This window comes from Amblyomma maculatum, chromosome 7, assembly GCF_055883805.1.
Source record: "Amblyomma maculatum isolate TAMU_Amacu chromosome 7, ASM5588380v1, whole genome shotgun sequence".
NCBI lineage: Eukaryota > Metazoa > Arthropoda > Arachnida > Ixodida > Ixodidae > Amblyomma > Amblyomma maculatum.
Genome location: NC_139350.1, coordinates 114300602 through 114319294, shown reverse-complemented (window position 1 = coordinate 114319294; position 18693 = coordinate 114300602). Strand labels below are relative to the sequence as shown.

Here is an 18693-nt window from a genome sequence, read left to right as displayed (position 1 = left end):
CATGGCACAAACGAGACTTGCGTGTTTCATGGAGCAAAGCAACCTATGGGCGGACGAGATGGATGTTTTCCGGCCAGGCTTGGCGCAGAGGACGTGATACTGTGACTAAAACACGAAATATTAGACTAACGATCTGGGAACGTCAAAGTACACATGGGACTAGACCTAACAAAAGCCTTCGACAACGTCAGGCAAGAAGCTATTCTCAGTTGTCTCTAGGAGATCGGAGTGGGATCCAGAATATATGACTACATAAGAGACTTCCTAAGAGATAGAACAGCCTGCGTTAGTTTCAAGATATTGAGTCTCCCATATTGCAGCTAGGAAGTAGGGGCATACCGCAGGGTCGCTTCTTTCCCAATTCTTCTACAACGTGGCGATAAGGGGTCTTCCAAAAGCGCTGAGTAACATCGAGGGGCTCAAATTTAGCATGTACGCGTACGGCACCAATCTCTGGAAAAACCAGGGGTCTAACGCGAGCGTTGAGAGACAGCTGCCGGCAGCGGCAGCCACTGTAGTGGACTACGCGGCTAGTAGGGGGCATTCATGGTCACCGTAGAAATCGTAACTTCTAGTCGTCAACGCAAAATCATTGAGGTGCAAGAAATCGGAGAAATCGGTATGAATGTGGAAGGAATGTCCGTACCGAAGGTTAACCAAATACGAATCCTAAGGCTATACATTCAGGAGAATGGATGCAATGACGGGATACTAAAGATATCAAGGAGAGTAGCCGGGTCGGTTGATACATCATCACTAAAGAAAGCGCGCACTTTCGACAGGATACAGGGACTAAGACAGCACAGATTTGGAAATGAATACAATATATTTCAAATACATTTTAGCACATCAATACGCGAACATTTTCTTAAAGTATAAAAATATTGCTGAAGAAAAAAACTTTCCAGAAGTGGCAGTGTGAATGAAGCGTATAATAGTTTAATCACACCACAAGAAATGCATATAGTGCTCTCTGCCGGAAAGCAGACTGCACCAGGGTCTGATAATTGAGTCCCGATGCACTGGCTGCAAAACCTATAGTGGGATCGGGGATTGCTCGTGTTCTAGGCGTCTTCCGAGACTTCTTGCTCCTGTTTACTAGAGTCTTCTTCTCCTCGCTCATTATTCTTCCCTTCTCCTCATCTTTTGAAGCCCAGGGAAACTCGCTGACATGTTTATGGCGTGTACATGCGTTGTAGTGACTAGCGACGATTACGTGAAATTCGCCGCTGACTATCCAGTTGTAGCTTTGGATACAAAAGAGATAGGTGCCTCCACATAGGGTCCTTGGTGCCGCGCAAGTTAGAGGTGCATGTAGAGAGCGCTTTTGCTGCCTATGGCTTATTAACCTGTGTTTTAGATGTGCACTGATGTTACAGCAATAACGTTTTTGAAATAAATTTTACCTAAACAAGAAAAGAAACAAAAAGATTTCGTAATGAAACATGGTGTAATGTCGCCTCACGTCTGCTCTTAAGGTAAAACTTGAGCGCTTTCTAATTTTCATTTAAAAATTATATTTTACTCCCAGAAAGAAGTAGAAGCATCCAAAAATTTTATTATAATTTTAACCATTGGCACATAGTTGCGAGTAACAGAATCCACTGACTAGGCCATGAAGAGCGACCTTTCATAGGCCTGTTTCCTAATCTTCATAGGTCGGAGATAAGAGGGTGTTTTTATGTATATGCATGTTAGGTGTTCTTTCACATAATGGTGCATTTTACGTCCGCATGCTACTGTCAACTGTTTTTAATTTCAAACTGGCGATAGGCTGAAAACAAACTCTTTCATCAGAGCTTAATTCTGATTGTTTCAAGCAATTTTGTTTAAATATCACACATAGTGGTGAAGGTCTACACATAAACATTCTTGTTGCTGGATTGCTCTAAATGAGTGTGAAAAATAAAAATGATAGTGGAGGCCACATAATCTGCTGATATATCCAGGACCTATTGAGCTGCGGCAAGAGCTGAAGGCGATAACTGTACAGGGAATAGAAACAAAATACTGCAGATTTGAATATTTAATCAAATGCGAAGTAGGTGCGTAACACTCCTTATCCCTGCTGTACTTTTCATGCATTTTACACTTTGTTATGAGGTTCTTGCGTCATTTAATTAGTAGAATGACGTTCCCGCTTTATTCGTAACCGTTGTACTTCAGCCCGTCAAACCTGCACCGCAGTGCCAGACGGGCAGGCGTCATCCACTGCTACGCGAAGCAAACGCGCAGTCCAGCCGTGTCCTGAACTTTTCCTGCACCGTCTTCAGAAATGAGCGAAAACAGGCAGCCCCGCCGCGGTGGTGCAGTGGTAAGAGGCCAGACTATTGTGCCGGAGTACCTGAGTTCGATCCCGACCACGACGGCTGCGTTTTGATGGAGGCGATCGAAGAGGAATCTCGGGGCTGTGCGATGTCTGCGCATGGTAAAGATCCCCAGGTGATCGAAATTACTCCGCAGCCTTACACTACGGCTCTTCTTTCTCTCTATTTACTTTCATTCGCCCTTGCCTCCCTTCCCTTACAGCGCGGGTCAGGTGTCGACAGAGCAAGTGTGACAAATACTGTGCCCTTCCCTTCCAGTGAGCCGTTATTATTATTATTATTATTATTATTATTATTATTGTTATTATTATTATTATTATTATTATTATTATTATTATTATTATTATTATTATTATTATTATTATTATTATTATTATTATTATTATTATTATTATTATTATTATTATTACAGGCACAACGTATATCTTTACAATGTCCTTCCGAAAGGTCTGATGGTGGGATTAGTGGGGGAGAGAGAGAGAGAGAGAGGGAAGCGCGCTTGAAGGTGAGCTCCAGTTGAGGCTCGGAGGTGAGCTCAGTTAAGCTTCTTCGCGACGCAGCGAGCAGCTCGGAGCCGAGATCCAGGGAGCACTACGCGTGAACGTCTGCTATCTGTGAACGCTGGGGAGTAACTGATGTGAAGGGAGATGCCGAAGTTGAGGACGCGTGAGCGACACACGACTGCTCACTCCGGAGTATAGTGAACTATACTCCGGAGTAACACACATTGTGCAACGCTGCCCAGTGACGGTCGCCACGCCCTCAAAAGACACGTCCCTCTCTCACGGTCTTACTCCCTCACTGGGTGCATCTATTCGGCCGGTCCGCCCCCTCAGTGTTAAAGGGGGCATGAAACGGCTAGAAAGGTCACTGACAAATGTTTTCAATGTGCAGAACAAATGCTTCCGAGCATTCGTTCAAAGTAAAACTCATCGGAAAAAACCAAGCGATTTGGTATTTATTTTTAAAACAGCCTTTTTTGAAATTCGCAGCTGGAGAAACTGCAGAAAGAACACGAGCTAGCCTTCTTCTCGCTGCGCGGTGAGCAAGCTGCGAAACCGACTGACTACGAAGGCCAGGTTGTTCGCCTGGAGCAGCAGATTGACAAGTACCAAACTCTGGCTGGCATTGAGGAAGTGACCCGAAAGGCTCGTGATCTGGATGCACCTCAGGCAGTCGCGGTGCCCCGACGGGCCCCCGTGTTGCAAGCTGTACCACAGCGGTCTTGGGAAGTCCAGACCACCCTTTTGTCCCTGAGGTCATGCGAGGCACAGACTGCCGCAATGGCAACCTGCGAAAAAGGGGTGCAGGCGCAGTGGAGGTTTGCTGTGGGCATGGTTCAGACGAACGAGGTGGAGCGCTCAACGCAAGAGTCTCAGGCGCAGGTCGACACCTGTCACCGCGAGTGCCAGACAGACGAAGTGCCCACTAGCAAAGAACCTAGTCCAACTTCAGTCTCTGTGACCAGCCCTGCTGCTGTGCAGCCCCCGCCTCCTCCCCCTCCGCCACCACCACCATCATCCTTTCCTTGCGCTCCACCGCCTCCTCCACCTCCTCCTCCTTCATCCTTTCTGGGTGGGGCTGCACCCCCGTCTCCTCCCCCTCCACCTCCTCCTCCGCCATCCTTTCTGGGTAGGGCCGCACCCCCACCTCCTCCTCCACCCCCTCCTCCCATGGGCATGGCGCCCCCACCACCACCACCACCTCCACGGCCTTTCCCAGCCATGTCCTCCATGCCCCCTCCTCCGCCCCCACCACCGCTGATGGCGCCTGTCCATGGCATGCCAGCTCCACCACCTCCTCCCCCACCAGGAATGGGGCCTGCACCGCTGCCAGCGCCCCCTGTGGGCGGCTGGCACAGCGCATATGCCATAGCCCGCAAGCAACCCGTGAACCCCAAGGCACTAATGAAGCCCCTATACTGGACGAGAATTCAGGTGCCCGCACAGCAGCCAGAGAAAGCTTCCGAGAAGGAAAAAGACCACAAAACATTGTGGGAGTGTCTGGAGGAGACTCCTCCTACAGACTGGGATGAGTTTGCTAACCTGTTCTCAAGACAGATCCAGGAGAAGAAGCCAACTGCCAAAACGAAAACCAACCAGAAGAAAGGGAAAGAGGTGGCGAAGCTCCTTGTCCAGAAGCGGTCACAAAATGTAGGCATTCTCATATCGAGCCTTCGTCTTGAAATCTCAGACGCCGAAAATGCTATCTACAACTTTGACACATCGATTGTAAGCCTGGAAACTCTGCAAGTTCTGTACGAAATTCGCCCCACGAGTGAAGAGCTCAATTTGATCCAAGACCATCTGGCCCTGAAGCCCGACATTCCCTTGGACAAGCCAGAGCGCTTTCTGCTCGATCTGTCTCACATCCCCGAGTATGCCGACCGTGTGGGTTGCGTTATCTTCCAGTCGACGTACACAGAATCCATCAGTAGTGTGGAACACAAGCTCAACAACCTCAAAATGACATGCGAGACGCTGCTGCACAACAAGGAGGTCCACAACATTCTGGGTCTTATATTGGCTCTCGGTAACTACATGAACGGAGGGAATAGGAGTCGTGGACAGGCTGATGGCTTTGGCCTCGAGATCTTGGCCAAGCTGAAGGACGTCAAGAGCAAGGACAACTCTTTAACTCTTCTTGACTACATTGTCAGAGTCTATATAAGCAAGTTCCAAGAGAGAGCGGACATCACCCAGGAGAAGTTTAAATTTCCTCTGCCTGAGCCGAGCGACATGGAGCGGTCTGGGTTAGTCAGTTTCGATGACATCAGGGCAGATCTTAAGAAGCTTCACTCCCAGGTCGAAGGTTGCGAGACGAAGGTACAAAAAGTGCTGGCAAACTCCGACGCCGAACACCAGGAACCCTTCAAGGAGCAGATGAACATTTTCCTCAAGAAGGCTTACAACGAGCACAAGGAGCAGGAGGAGAACCTTGAGGAATGCCGGCTAAAATTCCTGGAGACCAAGGAGTACTTCAGTCTGCAGCCAAAGTCCAAGAACGAGTCCGAGTGGCCCAAGGAGTTCTTTGCACCGTGGGTGCCCTTCTGCAACGACTTCAAGAACATCTGGAAGAAAGAGGTGCAGCGCAAGATCAAGCTCGATTTTGAAGCAGCAAGGAAGAAGGTGAAGGACCTGCAGGAGGCAAAAAAGACTATCGTAATGTCTGAGTTGGTCAAGGTCAGAAGCAGCAAGCCCTCTGGCCTGAAAGCAAAGATGACAAAGAGGATGCAGCAGCTTGGACAGAGCTTTCCCGCACCGGGAACGTCTTAGAATCCCTAGGAGTAGATCGGACTTGAATAAGCATGTCACCAGTCCCAGAGTGACATGCCACGACAGGCTGCCATTGGCTGCAGCCGCGACGCCCTCTACGTCACTGACACACTTCCGGTAGCTGCGAAAGTCGTCTGCTCGAGTGCTGCAATGCATGCGTGAACTAGAGCTTGACGCTTTGGTTCGCGATGATAACCGAAAAGGTGGTGGCGTCCGACTGAAAGTGCGCGTCGGTGCAGGAGTGCGAAAAGAGCACTAGCTGGTCCGATTTAACACCGTACCGATTAAATAGGCAGCATCAACCTTTATGTATCGTCCGACGGCGCAGCAACGTACATTATTCCCGTCTCGTCTTTGCCGCATCGACCATTTGTGCGGCGTGTTAACAATATAAATGGAACGTGCGTCAAAAAAAAGGTGTACCCTCAGCTTCATCGCGAAAGTACACAAATTCGCACCGCTTAAGTGCAGCACCCGATGCCGCCAGGCGCGGGCGCTGCGGCCGACGGCACTCCGGTCGTGCGCTGCTCCCTGCTCGTCGCTAGGCCTTGTTTCTTTTGCATCGCAGCCACGGCGGACGGCATTTTAGAATCGTCCGCTTCGCTGCGTCTCTAGTGTAGTCGCTCGCGTGCTCCTGTGCACGATTCTTGCGTGTAGCTTCGGAAAACAGTGACAACCTGCGCTGCCGAACTGCATGTGGCGAGCTGCTTTGCTCATGTTTTGCGCCGTTGTTTCTGGATCGGCCGATGCGTACACATGAGATAAAAAACGCGTGCACGTTACGCACTGGCACTTCCTAAACTATGTGCGTCCGACTGAAAGTGCGCGTCGGTGCAGCAGTGCGAAAAGAGCACGCAGGTCCGATTCAACACCGTACCGATTAAAAAGGCAGCATCAACCTTCGTGTAAATGAAACGTGCGTCAAAAAAGGTCTGTCCTCAGCTTCATCGCGAAAGTACCCAAATTCGCACCGCTTATGTGCAGCACCGGATGTCGCCAGGTTACCGCAGAGATGCCGTCTGCGGGCGCTGCGACCGACGACACTCCGATCGTGCGCTGCTCCCTGGTCGTCGCTAGGCCTTATTTGCGTCGAAGCCACGGCGGACGGCGTTTTGGAATCACCCGCTTCGCTGCGTCTCTAGCGTAGCCGCTCGCATGCTCATGTGCGCGATTCTTGCGTGTAGGTGCGAAAATCAGTGGCAACCTGCCCTGCCAAACTGAATGTGCCGAGCTGCTTTGCTGATGTTTTGCGCCGTCGATTCTGGCTCGGACGATGCGTACACATGAGATAAACACGCGTGCACGTTGCGCATTGGCACTTCCTAAACGATGTGCGAAAGGACGTCAAAAAAAAAAAAAACACTACATTATCCTTTTTGTTAATCTCAATTTTAAGATTCGCGGACGAATAATTCGTGCTCACCTGTCATCCGATATCCAAACTCTGTAGCGATCATCAGTCCGTGCTCTCGTCGGTGATACGTACGCGTATACATTCCATTCGTTATGCACAAGAGATGCCTCTCGCCGACCATAATGAAAGCAGCTCCGGACTAAAAGTGACGACGACATATGTTTGCACGCGGGCAACTCGCACGCTCGATCGTCTGCCAGCATCCATGCAGAGTCGATGCTATCGCGTCAACTCCGCGAGGGGTCATCGGCCGCCGTTGGTCAAACCGCAGAAGACGGTACCAAAGAGACTGACCCAGGCAGCGCGAGAGAAGAAAGCGGTCTTGTAGAAAGCCGTGCTCGGCAGGAGTGCACGCTAATTTGCGCTGAATGGGACAGGGATATGAAGGAAACTGCTCCCTCTGCGGCGGCAGCCGGTATGTGTGGACTCCCACCTGCAGGTATGCGCTCGCGAACGACCCGAGTCGTTCGGGCTGCTGTCGCACACAATTCTGAGAGGTCAAGAAACTGAAGATACCGGCGGCCGAGGAAGACAGCAGACAAGGTTGAAAGCTATGCAAACGCAGACGGGACGGGAAAGGCAGAGACCGTGAATGCATGGGCGACGCTCTTGGGAAAACAGGCGCGACGACCGGAAGTCTGAGAACCGAGCGTCACCCGATGAGGCTTCGTGGGCGGGGCTACGTCAACTCCGCGAGGGGTCATCGGCCGCCGTTGGTCAAACCGCAGAAGACGGTACCAAAGAGACTGACCCAGGCAGCGCGAGAGAAGAAAGCGGTCTTGTAGAAAGCCGTGCTCGGCAGGAGTGCACGCTAATTTGCGCTGAATGGGACAGGGATATGAAGGAAACTGCTCCCTCTGCGGCGGCAGCCGGTATGTGTGGACTCCCACCTGCAGGTATGCGCTCGCGAACGACCCGAGTCGTTCGGGCTGCTGTCGCACACAATTCTGAGAGGTCAAGAAACTGAAGATACCGGCGGCCAAGGAAGACAGCAGACAAGGTTGAAAGCTATGCAAACGCAGACGGGACAGGAAAGGCAGAGACCGTGAATGCATGGGCGACGCTCTTGGGAAAACAGGCGCGACGACCGGAAGTCTGAGAACCGAGCGTCACCCGATGAGGCTTCGTGGGCGGGGCTAGCGGGGCGGAGTTCCCGAGCTGTTTTCTTCGTTTTTTTTCTGGTGTCTCGGAGTGTTGAGTTGAGGGGAGCGAGGAGGAGGGCCATTTTTAATCGCCGATATCTCTGGTGTTAATGAAGCTAGCTAAAAAATTCTTGCGGTGAATTGACCTGTGAGGGAGTACCTATCTCTCGGCCGATTTGCTTTACCCCGTTTAAGGCATTGCATGACCCCTTTAAGACGCGTGATGGGGGCGTCGCCACATTCCCTTCCTCCTCTTCAAGTTCACGGAGATGGATGGAGAGAGGGCAGCTTCTGCTGCTGCTGTGAGGCCGCTCCGCCTCCTCAGTGCTGAGCCGCGCGACGCGCGTCACGACCTTCTCTTTCTCCGCTTCATGTTCACGAAAATAGAGAGAGTGAATGGCTTCGGACAGACATCGGCGAAATCAGTGATTGCGGCTAGTAGTGCTACGCACTAAAAGGATACTATGTGTAAGGAAGATCTTCCCGCTTTGTTTGTAAAAATGACAGGTTTTTTTTATATTGCATATTCAGCGCCTCCCGAAGACGAGTTTTTCAAATGCCGCAGTTCCAGCGGAAAAGAGAAGGTAAAAAGGCTTATGGACTCGTGCCTTGTTGCTTGGAGCAAATTGTGGAAAACTCTTGATGTCTAGTGTTAGATAAAATTATTTTCCATTGTGTATTTTCGTGTCATTTAAATATGCCTAATGAGTTCGACGCTGGCAGTCCAAATGGTACGCACTTTAGTCTTGCTGGACAACATTTCATGAATGCTTTTAAGCAATAGTAGTTGCCATCGACAAGATTACCAGAAATTTCAGGCGCCCCCTACGACGAACACTGTTTCGGCTGGTAAAAGAAATGTGCCCTGGAGTGTGATAGAGTTCAGCTTGTGCGTGCATGAAAACAGCGCTGCGTATGTCCATTGCTGCAACATCCTGTTTCTTATATTTCCTTCTACGCATGCCTATAAAAAGCTACTTTTTTATTTCACTAATCTGCCTCTGATTCCCCACACCCTAACCTCAAACCTTTAACTTCCGCGTGAGCTGCTAGCTCAAACAACAATGTTAGGTGTGGTTGCCTTCATTTAAAGGTTATAACATTACATATATTAGTACGTCTAAAAATATTGTACATGGCGTGAATATTCAATGCCTTTCTGCAAACTATTTTATAATCTAACTGCACTACGTTATTTTTATGCATGTGCAGGGTATGTTTAAGCCAAAGCTTCTTGTCTCCTTATTATAGGTATTGATAACATAACTTCTACACGAACAATGCCTTTCACCTTCCATTTCAGCCAAAGATGCCAGAAGTGTGCAGTGTAAAGTTGGCAAAAGTAGGATCAAGGCATTTCTTTCTCTGTGTTCATATTTTAGTCTAGAAAAAATCGACTACACTTCCCTAGCAGTATTGATAAAGAGCTTTGAAAAATTTCTTTCTGCCTGTTTTTTCTTCAGAGCTTCTTATTCAGAAGGAGCAAGCTCACTCAGTAATGTCATGAGAATATTCATAGTAGAAGCTGTTGTATGAAGTCATGACAAGCCCAAATGCTTGTAGGTAGGGAAGAAAAGCGTGAGGATGCACCATAATATTTCAACCGGGGTGGTCGTGCAAATAAAATAACGAGGATATTTAGCAACTAAAGTTGTGAAAGGCGAAACCATGAGAAGTCTCATCTTGTCTAGCGTTCCTGCCGCCTGCAATCCCACACTTGAACGCGAGCCAAGGAAAGCCACGCGACAACCGCCACAAAAGCGGGACCCACTTTGTCCAAGACATTATGAGCCATTAAAGGCTTTCGCCTTAATAATTAGCTTGGAGCTCCCATATTTTGTCTACATCTCATTTACTGACGCACCTGAGCACCCAAGCCGACATTATTCATCCCGTATTTTTTTTTTTTTTTTGCTAACGCGTTTTTGAGTCGTTTTTGGTGAGGACTCGTCTAATGGACAATTTACTTTCAGGAGTATTTTTGTCATACCAACTATACAATATATGCGTCAGTCTATTGAATACAGTGCTTTATGCCGCCTTTCTGTATAGAATATAATTATCACGTTGTTACCTTACTTTCTGAACCCCAGAGTTATTTTTTAAGCAAAAACTCTACTAAAGCAGAAACATTTTATCCAGGTACTTCAAATGAGTATTTTTTAAACATTTTTGTCTTTGGCCTTTTTAGTTTCCCTGGGAATGTGGGCAATGATGGTAATATTACCTGACCACTTCCCTACTCAAAATATTATGCCATTTCGCACTGGAAGAGCATAGAAGAACATCAGTTTAAACGCCACATAATACAGCATTATCACACAGTAATGTCATTGTCCGGATTGAATACTAGAACCAGTTATATTAAGGAAATATATGAATGACAGCCATGAAAATGCATTATTAAAAGAGAGCAAGCAGTTTTTCCTGATGACGTGCAATATTTTGGAGTTAAAAATGGATTGCTTTCTTTCCTGACTCTCTAAACACTGCCATTAGGAATGCGGTAATGTAAAGGCCCAATATCGCCTGGAATTTATTTTTCTGGAATGTACGATTAATCCATCCGAGTTTTATACCAGAATCATGAATGGAAAACGGTAACATATAACTGCTGCAATCTGCTATAAGTTCGCATATATGCTTGCGAAGGACCTCATCGATTTTAATGAACCTCCAAGTAATTACATCATCACACATGAAAATTTTCTGAGTACTTTAATAATAAAATAAAACTTAACACAGTCATAAATCCAAGATGATATTCTAATTGACAAAACATGAAACAAATTAAGATATTTCGCTACCTCCAAAAGCGCACAACACCTGAGCAGCAATCATGCATTTCAGGTTATCTGAATTTTTCCTCTTCTTTCATGATAGACAATTCTGTGAAATATAGGTGGCACGGACATCACTAGTAGGAAACTGAACCATGTTATATATAGGTTACAGACTAAAGCATTGCGTTAATACAAGCACTAACATGAATAATTGCTTTAAGTGTGGAAACGTTTTCAATCTTTTGTTTGCACCTTTGACAAATGGGCGGAAACCCTTGCCATGTTTAAACGTTTTGTTGTAATAATTTTAAGCACACATTATAGCTGGAAGGCATGGTAATGATTTCATGTGCTGCGGAGCATACAAGTGCAGGCTAATGTAAAACCTGTTTGTACATCCTATCCGAATAGATTGAGGCCACCCGTCATTTTGAACTCCTTATCACATTATTCTTCGGACTAAAGGTTACAAAACCGGTGCTTACGTATCTGCAGAACGGCAGCTAACAATGGTACACTTCAGGTAAAGAGAAAAGGTTGATTTAGCTTCACGCCATCGTGGCAATATGTGCGATCCACAAGATGTGGCGCAGTCTCTGGAATGGCAAAGATCGGATTAGTGCTCACCCCTTTGGCGCCCGTTGTGGCGTTTCGTGGCGTCACCGTCGGCGTTGCCTTGTCTCTTGCAAGCAGTAGCGTAAATATATAAATTAAATAAATAAATACTGTCTCCACCGGGCATCGATTCTACATCCCTTGGAACCCCAAGTCGAGCCAATTTTGCCGCACACGGGATTTTTAAAATCTTTTTTGCATTTCAGGCTGTAGGGTACAATATAACGGAACGCTACAGTACAATACTAAACAATGCGGGATACAATAGAATATAGCACAATAATATAAAATGAAATATATATAATATATTGTATTATATTTCATTGTATATTATTGTGCTATATTCTATTGTATACTGCATTGTAGCAGGCAGTTATTGCAAACTACTATATACATATATGTATATAGTAGTTTGCAATAATTGCCTGCTACACAGCGTAAAGAAACATACATCATGAGCCTCCTTGTCCATCGTGAGGATGATAGTAGCGATGACAACGACGTTGCAATTATTTATAATGACAATTATGACATTAGCAATTACAAAGGCGCTGCAATTGTGATAATGAACATGAGAACAAGGGTGATGCACCTTATGCGACAGCAACGTTTAACCTTTCGCATTTCTGCAGTGTTGACTCCGCAGTGCTCTCGAAATTTTAGAGCTAAGGTCTTTGGCGCCCGTTCCTGTGTTTCGCAGTAAGCAGTAACATAATCGCCGGCACAAATACTGTCTTTCGCAACCGCCTCCGCTCTATCCTATGGTACCATAGGATACAGCGTCAAGGAAAGATGTGCAAGGGACAAAAGCTGTGTGTGGTTTAATATGTAACTAATCGGAGGCAATAACAATAATAATTAGTCCACAGAACAGGAAAGGCGCAATGTCCATCACACCTACTCTGTGCACATCTTAAAACCGCCGTAAAGGTAGGCAGGAAGATGAGAGTGAAAGTAAGATGAGTAAAAGGGGTGTGTAGCGAAGGACTCCGTATTATTTCGACCACCTGGGATCTTCACCGTGCACTGACATTGCACAGCACACGGACGCCTCTTCGTTTTGCCTCCGTCGAAACTTGGAGCCAGTAACTTGGTTTGCAGGAAAGAAAAGGCCAAATATCGGTAAGTCGCGGAAGAGAACCTAGTTAGCCTAGAATATGTGCGAAAAATAAAACGTTGTCTGTATTTGGACATGCGTGACTTGCTCGAATTCTTTGCCTCGCTCTATCGAAAAGCTTCAACAGCTAAGGAGCTATGCTCAAATTTCGCATTAGAAATTATCGTAATCGAAGGCATCTTTTGTTATGGTATAAAGGTTTCGGTTGTGTATATTCTCTTATAGACTATGGTATATTTTGTATTCTTCCGTGTTAAGAAGCTGAGGTTTCAGCAAATGTCTTTTTCCGAATGTATTGAAGATGTTTCTGTTTTCTCTTTTGTGTCCTCTTGATCGAGTGTGCTCAACCGAAGACTTCTTCTCCTTTGGGCAATTTTTATTGTGACAAATTTTGTGGAAAGATTTCATAACACTGCACCCGATTCTACTCACTAGCCTCAAACTGGACCCCATTGGCGGAACTGACTCTGGAAGATTACGACCCGATGCCCGACGACGACCTAATCTGCGCCATCTGCCGATCGGTGCTGCGGGAGCCGGTGGAGCGCCACTGCCGGCATATCTTCTGCCGCCAATGCATCGAGAAATGGGTTCGCACCGACAACAGCTGCCCCGTGTGCCGCGAGCGGAAAAACGGAGTCTTCAATCCCGATCTTCCACTCGTTCAGAATAGGCTGAAAAACCTGAAGGTAAGTGCACCTGCTGCACCCAACCTTACTAAAGTACATTTTATTGTAAATATGTACCTGGCTTAACACTGAAAGAATGGAGCAAATGCCGTTTTTAAAGCGGATATTTATCGAGCATCTATTCCTACTTATGTATTCTAGATTTTTAGCAAAACAAAAACAATGCACAATAATGAAATCGTTGCTCGGTACAAGATCGGAAGCTTAGCGTATCATGCCAGATGAACATGAAACTTTTCTTTTATCGCTCTTGACCTTTCCAAACGATTTTGAAATGTCTCTGGATCTTCTTTTACATGTGCTTTGCGCTCCCGAGTAAACGAACCAAAGCAATCAATGGCTACGTTTGAGCGTGAGCCGGAACCTCGAAGGAGCGAAATAAATTACAATACGAGGTTAAACATTTTCATGTCGCTCCAAATCTCCTATGCAGAAGTGAAACTAATTCACCTGAATGAAATTTTGATTGCCATTGTTATGTGCTGGAGCTTCTTTGTTTCTCGACCCTGCCGAGATGGCGCAGTGGTTACGGCGCTCGCCTACTGTGCCCAAGGAAGCGGGATCAAATCCCGGGCTCGGCGGCTGCGTTTCCATAGCGGCAAAACGGTGTGGCGTCCGTGTTCTGTGCGATGTCAGTGCACGTTAAAAAACCCCAGGTGGTTGAATTTTCCGGAGTCCTCCAGTACGGCATCTCCCATAGCCTGAGTCGCTTTGGGAGATTAAACCCCACAAACCAAACAGTAATTTTGATTGGCATTATTGGAGAGGGAATTGAACGTGTGGCTGCAATGCTGGCATGCATCTAATAGACCACAGACGCCGGTTGGCCTAATAGGAATCAGTGTGAACCAAGTGAATCCATGATGCGAACTCAATTGACCTAGTAGAAGATTTACGTGCAAACTGTGAACAAACGCAGATATAGAGACAAGATATGGTAGACGAACTTAGTTTCTAAACATGCTTAATATACTCCTAAAAGACGAATTAGAGTCTCCTTCAAATCTCTTCTTTCGGTCGATTTACAGCAAGTGGGATGCCTTTCTTTATGACGTATTCTTTGTTCCATTCGAGGAGCTGCTTGTGGCCTTCTTGGATCGTTTTCCTGTCTGCCAATGCCCTACTTGAATTTGAGGTGTACGGTTTCTTGGTTAACGATTGCATCTTCGTTTTGTTCCCTCGCCCAGTGCATAGAATAACTTTTTATACGATTCTATGTTCAGATATAGCTATAATATAAAACATGAATAAATTGAATATTCAAAGAAATAATAAACAACCAATGCTGGCTGGAGGCGGTGCTTAGAGGGAGAATTTTATACGCAATTTGATACCTGCTCACTGCTGCCCCGTGAGTGCTGATGACAGTGGTAACAAGGAGCGCATAAAGTGTTCTTTGCAGGCATATCTTTTTTGCGCCAGTTGCTTTTTGTGTGCAAGCTGTCAAAATTATAGCAACTAATATGCACTACTGCAGTGGCTTAACATAACAGGTACATTCATTAGATGAAACCTTCCTTGGCTATTAGTGCAACCTTCACTGCTGAAAAACAAATGAAAGAGTTAGTACTCTGATCTATTATTCAAGTTTTATTTTATAAAATGGTCATGCGTCATGGTGTACAGCCCTAATCAATAGAGCGTTAATTGCTTGCCCTTTGATGCTTGTGCAAAAAATGCGATATCTATTCAATGGAGTAAAACTTGACTTAAGATCAGAAGCTTAAGTAAAATGTTAGGTCACCCAAGCAGCATTAATAAGCAGAAAGATATTGGTAATAAGCAGAAAAATATTGGACAATTTCTAGCCATACATGAGTCCAGCAAACTGCCAAATTAAACTAATATTGACGGAAAAGGTGTGCTGCAGGATACAATGTTTCCTGTGGTTCGATATTTTATAAATCTGTGTGCTTTTAAATAACGTGTGTGTATATGCTTTATATATGCTTTTCTCCTGATGAAACATATTTATATTGTAAATATGGGTGAGTGTTCAGTGCACAGAATTGTTAAGTAATAGTCGTTCGAAGACATAAATTGGAATGAAAACATGTATTAATTATACAGAAAAAATATCTATTTATTTTAATAAAATAAAATTAGAATGAGGTCTTAGCGTTACTAGACACGGAACTCTGAATGCGATCATATTCACGCAAGGGAGCCTTATGTGCTCCGTTTAATTCTTTTTTTTTTAGATATCAACGCAGGCAGAGTATTTCGGCGCTGATTATGGCCTTCAGACACTCGAAAATAATATAGATGAATAATTGTGGTCCACTAAACTAAACTAGTTCGGAAGTGTGGTTTGTGGCACCCCATTCTGGTACCCTGCACTCAGTGGGTAAGGAGGGCCGGGCTATCAAAAGGGTATATTATTTCCTCCGACCTGATTTTCGCCTCGGCTGAGATTAAAGGCTTAGGAAATAATTGGCCTATTTTGTTTATGATGTTGTACGTCCCAAAGACACTCAGGCTCTCAGAGATGCTGTAGTAGAGGGCTGCGGAAATTTCTACCGCACTGGTTCTTACCACCCACTGGCATCGCACACTATACGAGTGCCTCTCTATTCGCCTCTGTCTAAAAGCTGTCGGCATTCGATCACGCTTCATTGTTTTGAGCAGTCCAGATGCCCAAGCACTGAGACACTGCAGAGGGGTCTTGGGAAAATTGTGTCGCATGATCTCGTTTTGCTTCCGGCTCAGTGATTCTTTCCAGTCTAAGGCACTCCTAAATACAGCTCGTGCGGCAAAATGCACATATGTCCCCTTTTTAAACCAAAGTGATGGCCGCGTAGTATAGCATCCGCTTCGCATTCGGGAGTCACCAGCTTCCTACCTAGGCGCCGCTGGTTACTTACCAGATCTCCAATCGGTTCAATATCATCAGTCCTGATAATGTGCTTCTCAGAATGCTTGGTGAAAGGGTTCTGGACAAATTCGTCGCGATGAGGGATCCCGTAATGCGTTCCTTCATCAACTTCATGTGTATAATTTGCACAAGCAGCCATTTTTCAACTGAAGCGTTGCCCATGTATCGGCTATAAAGGAACAAATATGTGGTGGCCTGTGGACCATCAACATATTTCTGGAGGTATCAGTTATTCTGGAGGTACCAGTTATTCTTCCTTGTGCTGCCGAAGATTCAACATTATTTCAATGACCACAAGATGTTCAGCAGCCTGTTGCGAGGCCATTATAAGGTGTAGTGCTTGCGAAGCAGCTCAGTACAAATCGCCAATTTCTAGGTCTTGCAAACATTGAGAGTGTGCTATGTCTTTTAGATTTTGCTGATTGCAAACTAGGAGCAAACTATCAGTACTATTAACCAAATTTTCAATATTTATTAAACAAACAAATGACCGAATTCAATAGATTACATGCTTCAAAAATGTTATCAAACGTCGATTGCTGGTGTCCGTTAACAAAAAAGGCGAAGAGGTAGAAATTACGCTTACCATTTCAGATTTGTTCTTGAATAAGGCTGCCCTCCTTTCCGCTTTCAAAATGAGAAACTAGTGCAGATGCACTACTGCACGCACTGAAATATTCTCTATCGATAATCGCAGTTCAAGTGTGGCAACGCCGGTTGCACTGCCAGCGTGCCTGCAGACAGCTGCGCTAGCCATGCCAGGTTGTGCGAGTTCCGCGAGCTGGGCTCTCCCGAGGAGGCACGTCAACTGAGGACCCCATCCGAGGCAGCCGACCCTGAAGCCAACGCTCGCGACTTGCTCGCGTGCGACAAGGACTGCGGGCTGATATTCCCGTCCGGGCGTCTTCAAAAGCCACAATTGTCTGGAGGAGCTCAGGCGCAAGCTTAATGGTGAATGTAACTCTTCACCTTGCGTTTATCATTTTTTTTTTTATATTACAAGTAACCATTTATTTATTCGGTAACTTCTTGAAACGACAAATAATATCAATCGAATTTTGCACTAACGTAACCTTGCAACACACGCTTTCGCGGGATATCTATTTTGTATCCTTGACGCACGCATTACCTGCAGCTCACAGAATTGGTACTGCAATGGTGCAGGAGTGAGTGGATAGATCCTCTGCTCTTCTTGGCACCTTAGATGTGTTCCGAGCCGGGAGGCTTCAAGAAACTGCAACATACATAGCTGCTCATGTGGGACCCAGCAATGGCAAAACCAAGAAGAAAAAAAGAATGGATTACTGACGTTATCCACCAGCCAAATGAGGTTTATGCTATGCTTCCCCCTCCTCCCTTTCCGCTTTCTTGCTTTATGCGATAATACGTGTGTCATCACTCTTAAATTACTTATTCAATGTTTACACGATTATATAAAGACAGATGTTGCATCCTCATGTATTTTTAAAGGTTCATACGTGATGACGAACCTCCGACTCGGCACTGTTGTCACTGTTCAACATTCCCTCAATTTGTTCTACTGGCATTATCTGCTGTGCATGTTTTGTTTTTCAAATACTGGATCATACATTTATGGAAACCACGACAAAAGTTGCGAGGTGAAGGTTTGTTTGCGTTAACAAAGTGTTACGCAGTAAACGTTGTAACAACAAATCGCATCGGACTAGCTCGGCTATGACAGGAGATACGCAACGAGAGGTATGTTTCACCGGCTGAGCTTGTTGCGGTCATATATGTTTAGCAATAGCGTAATTCCGTCTCCTCAACGGTAGGGTCCCACAACTTCTTTCTCGTCACTGCTTTCCTCTCAGCTGGTTAAACGGCGATAGTTACCGAAAGGTGTCTCTTAACGAAACGTAAAGGTAACATACACTCACTGAAGGCAGGAAATGATTACGGTGAAGGTAATTGAGTAGTGTTACCACTGTCATGCCATCACCTCGTGGCTCTGTTCGCGGCTGGTTTTGCGGCTATTAATAAATAAAAACACTACATATTGCAACCTAAAGGAGAACACTCCCCAGCAATGATCTTTGTAGGTTATTTTTTTTTGTTGCGAGTAAAAAAAATCTAAAATAAATTTAAAGGAAAAAAGTTTCAGAGCTGAGGTAAGTAGTGTCAATCTATTGCGCCACTGAAGCAACGATTACGGCAAGCTATAAACCCGCTAATATTCATTTTTACAATATTTCCGCTATCTGTCGCCAGGTCACGCTGCTCAGAGGACCCTACCGTTGAGGGAACGGAATTGCGCTTAGCAATAAGAGCCCTTGAGTATACACATCTTTTATTAATTTCGCTTGAGAAAGACGAACACTGCACGGGCCACATTGCTCTTTCGGAACCTCGATAGGAGTGATCAGTCACACGAGGTACCTTCAGATCATCTTCGCTTGGTTCCCGTTGACTGAACTCTTCCATAGGCCCTATTTCGG

At 45.8% G+C, this 18693-nt stretch overlaps 1 protein-coding gene and 1 pseudogene across 1 annotated transcript; both read left to right on the top strand.

The window, feature by feature from the left end:
* The first annotated feature begins 430 nt into the window (after positions 1 to 430).
* Positions 431 to 5602, top strand: LOC146184463 (formin-2-like). The gene is made up of 2 exons (XM_084608549.1): positions 431 to 529; positions 3320 to 5602. The coding sequence occupies exons 1-2, from the start codon at positions 431 to 433 to the stop codon at positions 5600 to 5602; spliced, it is 2382 nt and encodes a 793-aa protein (XP_084464675.1).
* A 7493-nt stretch (positions 5603 to 13095) lies between these two features.
* On the top strand, positions 13096 to 17584 carry LOC146184462 (E3 ubiquitin-protein ligase NRDP1-like; annotated as a pseudogene).
* Positions 17585 to 18693: the final 1109 nt, after the last annotated feature.